Source organism: Hyposmocoma kahamanoa, unplaced genomic scaffold (genome assembly GCF_003589595.1).
Source record: "Hyposmocoma kahamanoa isolate Upper Pololo Valley unplaced genomic scaffold, ASM358959v1 100021, whole genome shotgun sequence".
Lineage (NCBI taxonomy): Eukaryota > Metazoa > Arthropoda > Insecta > Lepidoptera > Cosmopterigidae > Hyposmocoma > Hyposmocoma kahamanoa.
This window is the reverse complement of record NW_020653200.1, coordinates 7,124,858-7,139,762: the sequence shown is the minus strand read 5'-3', so window position 1 is coordinate 7,139,762 and position 14,905 is coordinate 7,124,858. Positions and strand designations below refer to the sequence as shown.

General features: G+C 36.4%; 1 protein-coding gene across 5 annotated transcripts in view; it reads left to right on the top strand.

Moving 5' to 3' along the window:
- The first annotated feature begins 6,417 nt into the window (after nt 1–6,417).
- Nucleotides 6,418–14,905, top strand: part of LOC113232711 (DENN domain-containing protein 1A) — a 20,904-nt gene continuing 12,416 nt past the window's right edge. For 4 of the 5 annotated variants that reach the window (XM_026467591.1, XM_026467841.1, XM_026467677.1 and 1 more), the window contains exons 1-9: nt 6,418–6,636; nt 7,207–7,362; nt 9,122–9,259; nt 10,015–10,198; nt 10,290–10,547; nt 10,718–10,819; nt 12,381–12,493; nt 13,239–13,328; nt 13,797–13,905. In XM_026467591.1, the coding sequence (XP_026323376.1) occupies nt 6,620–6,636; nt 7,207–7,362; nt 9,122–9,259; nt 10,015–10,198; nt 10,290–10,547; nt 10,718–10,819; nt 12,381–12,493; nt 13,239–13,328; nt 13,797–13,905 (1,167 nt within the window). In that variant the 5' untranslated portion in view covers nt 6,418–6,619. The remainder of the gene's footprint in view (nt 6,637–7,206; nt 7,363–9,121; nt 9,260–10,014; nt 10,199–10,289; nt 10,548–10,717; nt 10,820–12,380; nt 12,494–13,238; nt 13,329–13,796; nt 13,906–14,905) is intronic. The other variant, XM_026467762.1, reaches the window with a different exon arrangement.

The window sequence follows — 14,905 nt, the reverse complement described above, 5'->3', positions numbered from 1 at the left end:
ATACATACATAGCTATATGGCTATAGCTAACTTTTGTATTATTACAAATTTTTTCCACGTTATCTTAGATTTGTTTACTTAGATCTGGAAAAACATCCAAAGATAACCTAGCTGTGCTATTGCAATAAATGACAATTAAATAAGAGAAACCAATTCGTGACTACCGGTACGTCTCCCTAAGTTAATAAAATACAATAATAGTAATCTCAGGGTCGTATTCCAGAATCCCACTCAATGCTCAAGTCAGGACTTGAGCAGACTTGAGTATGATTTCAAGCACTGGAAATACGACCCTAATGGCAAGGACTTGAGTATGATTTTCAGGGCTCACTGCAATACTCAAGTCCTGACTTGAGTATTGAGTAGAGTTCCGGAATACGACCCTAAGTATAGAGTACTAAAAAAACCGACCTCAAAAGTCATTCATCCCCTAGTTTAGCCACTCTTAGAGGTGGAATATTTTCCACCACGACCACCAACTACTTCCTACAAAAAAATCATAAAAAATCAGTTTATCGCGTAACATACATACAAAAAAGAAACATACAGCCGAATTGAAAACCTCCTCCGATTTTTTAAGCCGTTTAAAATAAAAACTAGTGTACACCACAAATTCTCCCATCGAAGTTAATCTTAAATAACGTATATATTCCAAATTTCCAATTTAGACACAGGGAAGTTCAAAATTACACGCTAGTTGCAAATTTATGTGACTTTTACGCCTTGAGATTCAAAAATGGTGAATAATCATTTGTGTCGCTATCATTAGTGTCAACTTTTAAGTCGCTCATTGTACATATATATGTGTGTGTGCGTGTGTGTGTGTAAATTATAATAGGTACTAGATATACATATATTTAACATTTTATACAAATGACATAAAAATATGTTTTATTATATTTACATTTATGATGCAGCTTCATAACAACTACAAATTGTTGACAAACACAGAAAAGGTGCCCCGTATGGTATTGATGTCTCGCTTAATAAAATAGTAGATTATAAAGTCAAATTGTGGAGACGCATTTGTCTTCCAACCAAGATAATTTATTAAAATTAAAAACCAAGATAGTCCATTGATAATCTAGGTTTTTTTGAACTAGAGTAATCCCGATAAATTGGATGATTCCAAATGTATCGCCTGAGGTGCAGGCGGTACATTTGCAATGCAATTATTAGAAGAATCGTACCCGTGACAACTTATCGTACCGACACAGCCGATTCTTGGATACCTTGAAACCAATGATCTTCTCAGTGCTAACATTTATCGCACATGAAAAGGATGACGCCGTGTTCGTGAACCACTTACCATGACTCTCGAAATTTTAAAGGGTCGTAATAAGGTCTGGCATGATAAACTGTTAAAGAAGTTTCCAGTTTATAGAATTCCTATTGGCTTCTACACAGGGTTAAGCAATTTTCTGACGGACGAGTCAATCAATATACTTGTGCACATCAGGGATCTGTCCTCTCAGTTACTCTATTCTTACTATACATGCATGGTTTAATGTTGATGCCCAATATCTTTGAATATGCAGATGACAGCACAGTGGTGGCCAATTATGCATCAGATCCCCATAAATAAATATTAATCAATAACGCACACACTCAACATAGCCCCGCACTAGGGAAACCCTGTGTCGCGGGTGCCATGGACACACACATAGACAACCACAAATTACACCCAAAGTCACGAGAGAAATAATTGTAGGTCATACAACTATTTCTCCCGGCCCGGCAATCGAACCTGGGACCTCTGCGTGGCAGTCCGACATGGTATCCGTTCGGCTACGAAGGCATTTAAATATAGCGAGCATAGCGACTTTCCAACATTTTTCTAAGGTTACTTTGAGACACTTAGTTTAGATTTATCAATTTATCATCGAAACTCAACTTTGGCTAGTACTTCGAGTTTTTTGTGAAAACTGGTGTCAAAAACTCAGGCACCCATATACATTGTCATACCAAATCTTCATAGCATAAACGTTCTTAATAAATAAATCGATAAGTAAATTTGTTCATGCATACAGCACTGCTTACTTTATAAGCAACGACTCCCTTGTGAAATCGAAGCTTCAAAATCCCAACCACCGCAGAATTAGTAGGAAAGGCGTTGTTTTCAAACATTCTTAGACCATTTAATTTGTGTTATAATGACAAACAAATAAGCATTAAGATTCAACAGAAAATAATACCGGCAATAATGTACATTATATCTGATATTTTACTTTACTGTAATAATAATGTGCTATTTTCACCATTGAAAACTGACCTGCACCTTAGCGATGATCGCCATAATTTTTAGAATATTTTATTAAAACTACCCGGACACTGGCAGAATTGTCGTCAGTGGGAAAGACGCCTACCTTATTTTTTTTAATATACATATAATAGACACACGCTTGGCCCACAATCTCACCTGATGTTAAGCGACGATGGGACGCGTTTGCCTAAAAAATGCCTATTTACTCTAGCCTTAGGAAATACAGTGCCGGTAGAGTATTCCATTCCTTTGCCGTACGCATCAGAAAGGAGGAAGCAAAGTGCTTAGTGCGAATAGGTGGAATATCAACGAGGAACGGTGAGTGGAACTAAATTGAAAAGTTCCTGCGCACTCCTCGAAACGTATCCGATAGAAAACCGACAAGCAGGCTACTTTTCTGCGATGATCGAGATTTTGAAGCTTCGACTCTACAAGAGAATTGTTGTTGATAAGTCTCTTTGCTTTTGGCTCCACCGAGTCCAAGGCAGATAACTGGTAATAGGCAGAGTCGTCCCAAAGTTGGCAGCAGTAGCACAAATTCGATCGTGTATGGACACGATCGAACTTGTGCTTTGTACAGATTTAAAAGCTGTTCAGGTGTGAAGTACCGCCAGACCTTGTAAAGTATGCCTAGTTTTCTGGCAGCAGTTTTTTCCAAGCACTTGATGTATCGCTCAAAGTTGAGGTTGGATGAGGTTTACACATGTTGAAGCGTCCTTTCAGTACTCTAGGTATATACCATTCAGGGCCCCACTTTATTGTAATTAAAATATATGTATAATGCGATCCCAATAAATATAAAAACAGGATACACATAAGGCCTTTGTAACCCATCTAAAGAGCTATCTACAGAGCAAAGCTTTTTATTCACTTAAAGAATACTTTTTAGAAAATAGTGCTTAAAAACGAATTACCAAGTTTATAATTTGTAAAGTATGTCAAATAGACAGACATAAGTGTATCAGGAATGAGACCTAAATGTAAAAGGAATTAATAATATTTATTGTTGATATTGCATAAAATTCTGTTTAGTTTTTTTTTTTTGTTATTAATAGTTCTTAATTTTATTTAAATAATATGTATGTTTTACTAAAGTAAGGATATAGTGCCCTCAGAATGTTGCAGTGCCCCCAAGGGGTGTTACATGTCAAGTACCATTAGCATAAGAACACCTGTTATACCAACCATAACTTAACCAAGTAACTTGCAAATAAAGAATATGAATATGAATAAGTCCAGACCCAGTAGCTCAAGAAGGTCTCTTATCGGCACGGATACGTCTCGGAAAGACGGAGTAAGATGTAGGAGACTCCGTTTTGATGTGAAAAGACACGGCTGTGTTTTAGCCGCATTAAACCTGACCCTGTTCGCATCTCCCCAGTCGGAAGCCGCTTTCAGGTTCAGGTTCAACCGAGTGACCATCGCCTCTCGTTTACACCGGATCTCTTTGCTGTTGTCTCGGGCATCTGGCACATAACTCTCTACTACTGTGCTGTCGTCTGTGTACCCAAAGATACTGGGCATCAGTAGCAGGTCGTTGATATGCAGAAATAGAGTGGCGGAGAGGACAGATCCCTGAGGTACATTGGCATTTATATGAGAAACAGACGAGTAACCATCTACAATTACACGGATTGACCAATCCTTCAGAAAATCGCCTGTCCATGTACAAAAGCCAACAGGAATTCCGTAAGCTGGAAGCGTGTTTAACAGACTATCAGGCCAAACCCTATCAAATTGATATGCCGAGAGACACGGCAAGCGATTCACTGCGTTTTTAGGTAGCCTCGCCTTATATACGCGAGAAGATCTCCAGTGGATTGACCACGACGAAACCATATTGTCCATCACTGAGAAGATCGTTATCTTCGAGGTATCCAAGGAGACGGCTTTTCATTACACGCTCCATAGTCTTACAGAGTATGAAGGTTATTGCGATAGGTCGATAATTAGATGGATTGGCATCACCACCTTTCTTAGGTACAGGCTGTACATGCAAGCTTCCAGGTTTTCGGGACTTGTCCAGAACTCATAGAGAGGCGATACAGGCGAGTAACACCGGAGACAACTCGGGTGCACAGTTCCGCAGGAAGCACCTCGCTTCGGTAGTAATGAAAGAGACTCGGTCTTTTAAGGCGTTTTACAACGACTCAACTCCATTTTACAGGACTCAACTCTAAAATTAAGACTGGGGGTTCAAGTTTTTATTAATAAGACTGAGTCGTTAGACTAAAAGACTTAAACGACTTGAAAGACTTAAACGACTCGATCGAGTTACTTGCAAAGGGCTTATACCTATTTCATGTCTTATTAAACCCGAAGTTTATAAATAAAAATGACGTAGGTAAGTACTATGTAATAAATAATCACGTTTATTTACTTATGATAAAAAGCGTAAAATAAATACCTTGTGGGTAGAAATAAATTCACGCCATACGGTTAAGGCTCGCGACTCTCGAAGCTATGAGGCGCCAGTCCTATAAGTCTTTTAAGCTTCCTAGGATTAAAAGACTTCGACTCGAATTAGTCTTCAGTTTTAGTTTTATGACTGACCTTGAGGGTTAAAAGACTAGACTAGTCGTGAGGCGTTAAAAATTAGTCGAGGTTTTTTAAAAGGCCTTAAAAGACTGAGTCTCTATCATCTCTACCCAAGCGAGGTTTCCGTATCGCGTTTTAGCAGGATCTAGCGGCTTTATTACAGGCTTTACTATTTTATCGGTTTTTTGGTAAGGGAACAACCATTCCTGGTGATGGGTATTAAAGTCCCCCAAAAAGACAAGTTGCGCTTAAAGATACCGTTGTTGGACTGTTTCCGTCGAGCTGTAGAGATAGTTGAACTGCTTAGTCGTCTCCGGGTCTCCAGTATGCGACCGGTACACACTGGCGTAGACAATTTGTTCCAGTTCCAGTGTCCACCAGAACCCACATTACAGAGAGATCGGGGTCTTCGAGGTCACGAAGACGTTTAGAACAGATGTCATCACGAACGTAAGCGCAGATACCAGCGCGCTGCTTCAATTTTTGTGCTCCATAATGTAACCTGGATAATGCAGATACGCCTCGTCCGAAGGACATCTAATTTGGGTCTCCGTGAGGAAGGGCATGTGAGACCTTTCAGTCTCTATTTCTGGTTATATACTCGATGACTTACCTATTTCCGCCGCCAAGCAGTAATGTGAGCATTACTGCATACCGGTTTGGAAGAGTAACGGTGCTGGTGAAATTACAGGCACATGGGACTTGTCATGTCTCAGGGTAATGAGCGCAGTGGCAGTGCCCCTAAGATCTTTGCGATTTAAAGCTCTGAGTGGCATTGCAACTGTTATGGATAGGCGTGTCGCTTCCCACCAGGCGCATGACTTGTTCGTCCCATCACTTGGTATTGTTTTGTTCCATTTGGGTTAATGAGAAAATCATTCGTGTTACCGCACACTCATTCATTTAGTCAAAAACATAGAGAGTTCATTTAAATATTTGTGTGAATTATAATTAATTACTTATTGACTTCATTTCTACTTATACGTACGTTTAGGTAAAACTTTAAAACCGAAAGAAAATAGGGTTTTATAAAAAGCATTCTTAAAGTGCTATTTTAATACCGAAAGTGAAATCGACCCATTTCCATTTTTGACCTCGATTTGCATCGCCGAGTACCTTAGTACAGTGCCTCTACCATGAGATTACAGTGACAGGTATCGCTAGCGACTGCGGAAATGTTGGTATACAAAATGTTGATTCTTCAGGTGACCGCTAGGGGCGCTGTATAATTTATCATACAAAATGAGAAGTAATTCGAGCTGAGCGGTTCGTGGTAGAGGCGCAGATTTTTACTGTTACCGAAATAACATTTTGGGTTAAAATATTTTGGTCATAGGGTTTAGCATATTAGGGTATTCGTTTATTTAGAGGTAAAATCAAAATAAGAAAATTAAGCGCGCAATATATAAAATTGTGAATAAAACAAAAATAGAGTCCAGCAGCGTTCCGGTAGGGAATCGACATCTCTAACGATGTTAATTTTTATACGAGTTCTCGTTCCTTACGCGTGTCTATATGAATTTAAATATTAAGTGGTAAAAGGGGCCAAATGTAGTTGATCTTTAAATAGTAGAAATCGTAAATAGTAGAAACGTTTTACGTGGATATGGTATCCCCAAGTTTGACTAACTCAATAACATCGTCTTTCGTAATAATTTGGAAATAGTGAAGAAAAATCATCAAAATATGTTTGTTGCAAGCGAAAAGTAGTGTTCTATGGCTTGTGATGTTTCATGATGAGTGACTTCTGCAATAAATTTACATAATATCAGTAACATGTGAGGTTTTAAATAAAAATTTCTAAAAGCACGTCGAGACATGGGTTCCAGATTGAGGTAATTTTTTGATTCCCTAGCCGAGCATCACTTTCTACGAGTCGATACAGGAATTGATTGTAATTTGTTTCTCCAAGTGTGTCCTATACATATATATTGTGAATTGTCTAACCTTAATGTTATGCAGGAAATTGATGATTTAGCAACTCCATCTTGTTTTTTTTTTACTTTTATTTGCTAAATGATTGTGTTCATATGGTCTGGTGTTGTTCCTTTTGACTTGAAATAGATAAGCTTTTCATTAGTGCCATCACTATCATTTCCTGTGATGTGTATACCGCCCACATGACAAGTTTCACATCTGCATGCCAGAACACAGCTACACATGGGAGAGTTTATTATTTTTAAAACTTCAACTTATCATTATATATATCTACTATCCATATCTCACATGTTAAACAATAATTGGGCTTCTAATACTCAAAAACATCTTTAGAATGCCTATCGTTTGAGGGGATTGATTATTTATATTAACAATAAGTTAATAATGAAACGCCATAGGAATTACTGTTAAGATGCTAATATTACAATGTGGAGTAAATGATATTTTTTCCATTTGCCTCATTTTAGAGACACTGTACGATACTTGTTTGAATTATTTTGTGAAGTGGCACCTGGAGATCATACCAAGGACCCATATTTGATAAGAAAATATCCAGAGCTGTACAAAAATGAAGAGGAGTTGAAAAATGTGCCCAAATTCACATTTCCTTGCCAATTAGAGAAGTGAGTATTACATTTTGTAACCGACGACTTCAAAAAAGGAGGAGGTTTTCAATTCGACTGTTTTTTTGTATGTATGTTACGCTATAACTCTGGTATTTGTGAACCGATTTTTATGATTCTTTTTTTTTTGGAAAGGGGGTACTTCCATAGTGGTCTCATTTCAGTTTGAAGGAAATCATCCACATCTAAAGGTGGCTGATCTCACCTGAAGATTCATTTTTATAAATAGCACCTAAATTTTCTTAAGGAGCAATTATTTTAATGGTTGATTTTGCTATTTCTCCAATTCAAGGCATTTTTCTCTTAACATTCTTTGAGTAGTGAGAACCGATTTTTATTATCTCCAATGTCAAGTCCTGTATAGTGGCGAATTTAAGGATATTGCAATAAAACTTAGCAAATAGACGTAATTCCACATACTTTTGAGATCGGGTTCTTTAGTACTCTGTACTGAAATTATATTTTATATTAACATTAATTATTTACTTTGAATACTTTCTAAATCGACATAACGTGTAATGTTTGTCATATATAAATAGTGTAGTTTCTGTAATTCCGTGTATAGGGGCGTATCTAGGACTCTTGCATTCAATTCAACGAAAAATATGAACGGCTGTGTGAAACATCTTAATAGATGAAAATTTCGTAGTAGACTATGAAATTAAAAATGTCACTACTTAGTACTAATATGTCGCTGAGTACAATTCTAATCAATGTATTAATTGGACATAGAATAGATTTATAATAAATGATTAAATTTTTGACATGTCATGTTTTTGTGCGGGAATATTAAACAATTACTAAACGCATTTATAGAACAGTACATATCCAAAACAATGCAAACATCCTTACACGGTATGGCACCAACTATTTACATATAAAACTATTATAGGTCTTATCTTATTTTGAGGCTTCTGTTCCACTGAGGACATATCTGCTAATGTCCAGGCAGTTATAATAAAACATTCTAAAAATTACAGCGATCCTTGCTATATTATAGGTCTAAAGTGCAGTTAACACTTTGAAATTTGTAATTTCAGTGGCTAAAATGTCAAATATAATACAAATGTACATTATTGCTAGTATTATTTTCTGTTGAAACTTAATGCTTATTAGTTTATAAATAAAATACAAATTAAATGTTTAAAGAATATTTAAAAACAATGGCTTTCCTACTAATTTTTATTAATAATTAGTAATGATAAGTTTATTTTGGTTTAAATGGCAACTGCACAAACATTTGTAATGTATGACATGGCATTGTCTTATCATCAATGAGGACAATAGGTGGCCATGACAAAACATTTGATATATTCTTTACTTCTGTCAATCTTGTTGTTTATAAATATGTTATCCGTTTGACAAAAATTATAAGAGTAAATTAAATATTTCACATAGTCTATTAATATAAATAATACAATTGAAGATATGTATTACGATGCTACATATGATGTTTAAGTACAACATTATAATGTTGTACTTAAATAACCTTTCCTAAGCCCTTTGATTTTTCTTTGGGTCAATGATAGAAATTGTTCATTTCAAAGAACAACCATGGTATTCTAGAATCGTTTTTAATCTATGAGATCGTGTGATTTTCACATGACTTATGATGATGAATACTTTTCCAAAACTTTGTAACACACAGAGTATTACATAGATAAAATAGAAGGAATCTTTTTCAGAGTTATAGAAAGCCAACTATAAAAGTTGTGACAAATAGATAAGTCATAGTTTATCTTGCATTTTTTTTTTTCAGCACCTTTGTTCAACACTACTCTTTTGTGTTAACATCAGTAGATTCCAAATACACATTTGGTTTTTGTCGATACGATCCAAAGGCAAACACGTCTCTGGTGTTGCTCTCACATTTGCCATGGCACGATCAATTTTACAAGTAAGTTTTTTAAGAATCTTATTTGTACTATATTTACTCATAATTTTTTTATAATTGCAATGTCAAAATTGTTAATCCCGCGTTCATTAATTTAGTGCACACAGGAATTTGCATCAAATTCTTAGATTGCATTGAACTATAAGTTAATCCTCCTGTTGTAATTCGAGAAGTTCTACATCAATGATATAGCATGATCTGTTCTGTCTTTTAGACCTATGCATATCCATTTGTAGTATTACTTTGAAAATTGATACGACTCGAAACTACCTTGACCAACATAATGCAAAGTGACATTCCGATTGAAATCCCGCACAGCGATTTGATGAATATGCGAATTTGGTGATATGTCTTTAAGGTTAAATCTGCGAATTCGTAATTGGTCTAACGCATGCATATCAATGCTTCTTACCCAACTTTGTATTAGATTAATAAATCTTAAGGGAAACTTCATAAAAAATAACCGTAAATATTGTTTTAAACCAATTTGCCATTGCGAAATATTTAGAACAATATGAAAGCATTGCCAATTATTTATTATATGAATCACGTTGATGTTGCTTTAAATTATGGTGTAATACTTAGTAAAATCTAGGCACACGCATTTGTGATGCACTCAATTGAAATAATTAATGTCTTCGAATTTGAACCAATTTGTGGAGTTGAACAGCCAATGGTTTCTGATTATTTTGCATGTGCATATTTATTGCTTTTGTCACAGAAGTTTCCTTGAGTTATATCTTCCCGTTTTATTTCAGACTCCTAAATTGTATAGCGAATCTAGTGAACAGTGCCGAAAGAGAGCAGCTCACGTCTCTGCTGGAAGCATGTCGTATCAGACCACCTATGCCTGGTCACACTCTAAAAGTCACATACAATGCAGGCCAAAGCGTATTCTCTTGCCAGTGTCCTGACAGTAAACTTCCTAGTATTCCTGAAAATGTTAGTATATTTCTTTGTGTTTACTTCTTTGCAAAAAACAATATGTTTATATTGAAATATTAGTATATTATTCTACATTTTCTGTTTACAGTGTAATCTGACAGAATACTTCAGTGCAATGGACACGAAATGTATGGCAGGACTTTGGGCTGCGTTGCTCCATGAACGACGGGTGGCCGTAGTGGCATCAAAACCTTCCCGGTTGTCTGCTTGCGTACAGGCTGCAAATGCTACTCTCTTCCCTATGTCATGGCAACACATATTCATACCGATACTACCAAAGCACCTTGTAGACTATCTTCTCGCACCTATGCCATTTCTTATTGGAGTTCCTAGAACGGTGATGGAGGTACACTCTAATAATATTAATTCTGTAATATAGCTTATATATACTGTATCTGTTTTGTAACTAAGGAAGCAACGAAGTAACTCTAGTTGCATAACATAAGATGTTGCTTTCTTATAAGAAGCACTATAATATAGTTTATCATTGCGACAATGACTTGAATTTGTTTTCAGACTGTAAGAATGTCAGAAATTGGGGATGTTGTTATATTAGATGTAGATGAAAATGAACTTAAATCACCTTTTAATGATCTAGACAGTCTTCCTCCTGATTTGGTAAGTGTTCTATTTTATTAAAAATATTGCAATATAAAGCTTTGTATTCACGATCACCCCATTTGGCGTGACTACGATCGCCTGAAGTCGAATGGATGGACGCATCTTAAGGCTTCTCGCAGCTTCACTCCAATATCTTTCATTTCTCGATCGACGGGTCTGAGTTCGCACATTCACGAGCTGCGCGGCGTGATACCATACCACACCCCTGACACTCCATACAACGGTCGAAAGTTATTTACCTACTACTACTACTAGACACAGCAAGGCGCTATCTGCACACGCACAAATGTGTGCGTGATCAGAGCGGGAACATAGCGAAAATTCTAACGCGAGTCTGTTGTCTATAATTCTATTCATAGAATCCTAATAATTGCCCATGTTCATTAGCGATTTATATCAATATACAATTTATCATTACTTAGTTAATAATTATATTCACTACATGTTTATCGGCAATACAAATTGAAAATTCCAGAACCCTTGTCTACTATATTACATCTCATACTGATATAATAAATCTGTATTATACATATATTACTCTGCACTAAATAAATGAAGAAAACAATAACTGAATGAGTCTAAGGATCGTATTCTAGAACTATACTCAATGCTCAAGTCAGGATTTGAGTATGGTTTAAAGCACTCGAAATCGTACTCAAGTCCCTGCCATTAGGGTCGTATTTCCAGTGCTTGTGTTTCCAGTGCAACCCTGACTTGAGCATTGAGTAGAGTTCTAGTATACGACCCTCAGACACAAGTTTCTTTACTTACCTTGCTTTATCTTTTGGAAAACGAAAGCAACTCTCTTTATCCCGTTTAGATGACGATAAACAGCCGTACACATCAAGACTCACGACTATTATAAATAGTAACGTTCAATGATGTTATATATTAACGTACAATTTTTGTAATGAATATATGAAAAGTGTATTCAAATACCAAAGCCGTCTTAGCGCGAAATTGGCTCGCCGACAGCCTTGTCGCCGTTCAGTCAATGTGGCGGTCAATGTGCAGGGCGTGGTGCGGTATCTAAAGCTACGGAGGGGCGGACAATGTCCATTCTAGTTACTTTATACTGCCGTCCTCATAAACTACTTAATCGACATTTTTAGCGAAATTGTTTATTAACATATCTGAAATCTACAACACATTTTAAGCGACTATTTAATATCTAATTTAATTTCAGTTTTATTATTAAACAAAGTCAGCGTAGTAAATTTTTTAAAGAAAAAAAAACTAGGTGCCAATATTTCGGAAAGTTATCAAGATGCAAATGCGTTGTTTATGACAAGGCTTTGGTGCTAGTGCACAGGATTTCCACACTCAAGGGTAAATTGCGTGAAGCTGTGCGGAATTTTGCGCGATGACAATCCACGGATTGTCATCGCGCAAAATTTTGGATTAAACATTTGACACTCGTGATGGCATTATGGCTATATATCACGCCGTTTCACGCAATGGACTGACCGTGAATACCCGCTTAAATAATATCCCATTCTCTTAAGTTTATATTGCAGTACTTTTCTATTTCTGATACTTTTTTTTTTTCACTTTTTAGGTGGCGAGTTTGAAAAAAGCTTTAAGTGATAAAAATGCACTAGGCGACGCAGTATCGAGGGCGTTTCTACGTGCACTAGTATGTTTAATAGGTGGTTATCGTGATGCTATTAGGTAAATTAATGTTCTTTTTATACTGAATAATTGTAATGTTGTCAATGGTAATATTCCAACATAGCATGCTAGTGGTCTGGGGCAAAACTAGCGGAGTGCAAACGGTCAAAGTATGCGATTAGAATTACGTTCGGTCGTTCAAAAATTGTGCGCTTAAGAATTTGTCTGCGGAGTTGTCTTAAATGTACATCTACATTACATTAATTGTTACAAAATGCACCATGTTAAGATTAAATCACGTATAAACAAACCTAACGACGGTTATCGATTCCCGGTAGGACCGATTTGTGAATGAACTTTTATAAATCAGTTCTGGTCTGGGCGCTCCAGGTAGTGCGCCGGAGTGAATTTCGTTGCCTTGGTACTCAATAGTACAGGGAACTCCCTAGTTTGAGACCAGCGCGCATCTGTACACGGCACACAACGGGCGCACACACATACAAACCGCGCTGTTATTTTCTACGGAGTTAGCCTACTTATTTTATTCCACTATGCTTCAACGTGTGGCATCGCGTAGCCCGCCTAGAATTGTTGAATGACATTTAAAATGGAAATAAAGCGCGCATTCCGCCAGGTTTCGTCTAGGCCATATATGCCATCTATATTACTACCAATTATTTAATTAATGACTTTTCTTTACCGTGTATGTATTGGTTATACAATTTTGTTCGTAGCCATTGCTTTTACTTTGCTTGGTTTTAAAAATGACATGCAGTTGAATAATTTTTTGTTAAACATTAAACAGATCAAGAATGACGTTGACGTTGTTAAGGTCTTCCGTGAAAACTTCTCACAAAGCTATGATAAAGCGCTTCTCTGAAGGCAACATGGCAAGGTTAGAAAATAGAGAATGCCTGTTCATGTACAAAACTAGACCTCATAAAAAGAGTTAACCACATATATTTTACTCGCTATTATCATGTTGTTTAAGTGCTATTTCATATCTGTAGCTATTAGTAGAGATCTCAAATGTTGCAAATGTTTAGGCGAAAATAACAGTTGAAGTTGAGAAAGGCGGAAGATCCACTGTACAATGTTTTCTGGAACCCTCTTGTTAAAAATTTTGGCGGCACTTTTAGTTTTGTTTTTGTTCAAAATTTTGCGGAATGGTGTTTTTGTCTTGACTCTATTTTTAGCTACATATTTTGGTTTAATTATTGTGTACCATATTATGTTAATATCTCATATGTTGCCTGGATATAATAAATTTGTCAAGTTCGTTTTTGTGCTTGACAATTTGCAGCATTACATCCCTATTTATTCATGAGAGATGGTTTTTATTGTCGCTTTTGTTTTGTTCAAGAATCGAAAAAGGTCAGACGATCACCTTCAACCCAGAGGCTTTTGTTAGGACTAGAAAAAATATGCAACCATTCCTTAGGAAAATATTACAATCACAAATATTCCAACAGGTGAGAAATATGTGAATACGTATCATTTTGTTTTTATTCAGACTAACCAATAAATAGGCTTATAACTTTTTGGTTTTGTTAACAACCTTCAATCCAATTATTATTATTACAATATAGCTAATGGAACCTTAAAATATTATCAAAACATACTTTGGATAAATTTCGAAACACTTTAATAAAATGGCTGCAATTAGTAAGTTATGCACAATCTGTGTCATTTATACCTACATAATACATTATGTCGACTTTCACCAATAACTTGTTGACTTAACTCCTAGGCATCGCGCAAACGACCAACTGGAAGTGAATATTCTATTTTCATACAAAATGCGGTTGCGGCAACCGGCGACCCCGACTTCATATCACGAAGTCGGCGTTCATATCAGATCGGGGTTCAGACTACGACTTCATATCAGTTGTATGATTATTATCATATAACTGATATGAAGTCGGGGGCAGAAATGAATATTCTATTGAATATTCGCTTCTACATAGGGCGCAATATAAGTTTCCGGAACTGGCCACTTACATACAACATTTAAAAAGTAATTACAACATTTGAAAATGGAACTCTTTGGGTGTAGAATATAGTTTGTTTCATGTGACTGTCACTTGTTTTCACATTGTGACAATGTTCTAGAAATTGGTTGTCTACATCACCATGTATTTAACTTGAGAAAATGTTCGTAGTATGATTTTCTACGACTTTAAGTGTAATGGAACAGTTGAGCGGAGCTTCCCTCCGCTTCAAACTGCTTTTGGCGATGAAGCACAATGCAAGACGACTATTTATAGCTGGTTTGCAGAATTCAAATTTCAGTGACCAATTTCGTGACGGTCGCCCGTCCACTGCTGTGATTAACAAAAACATCGATGCTGTGCGCCGTATGTTCAAAATAGTCAGGCATGTGACATATCATGAGATTCGGGCATCTTTAGGCATGGGCATGAGTCAAATAATAGGGGTTAAAGTATGAAATTGCCGATTTGTACTGAAAAT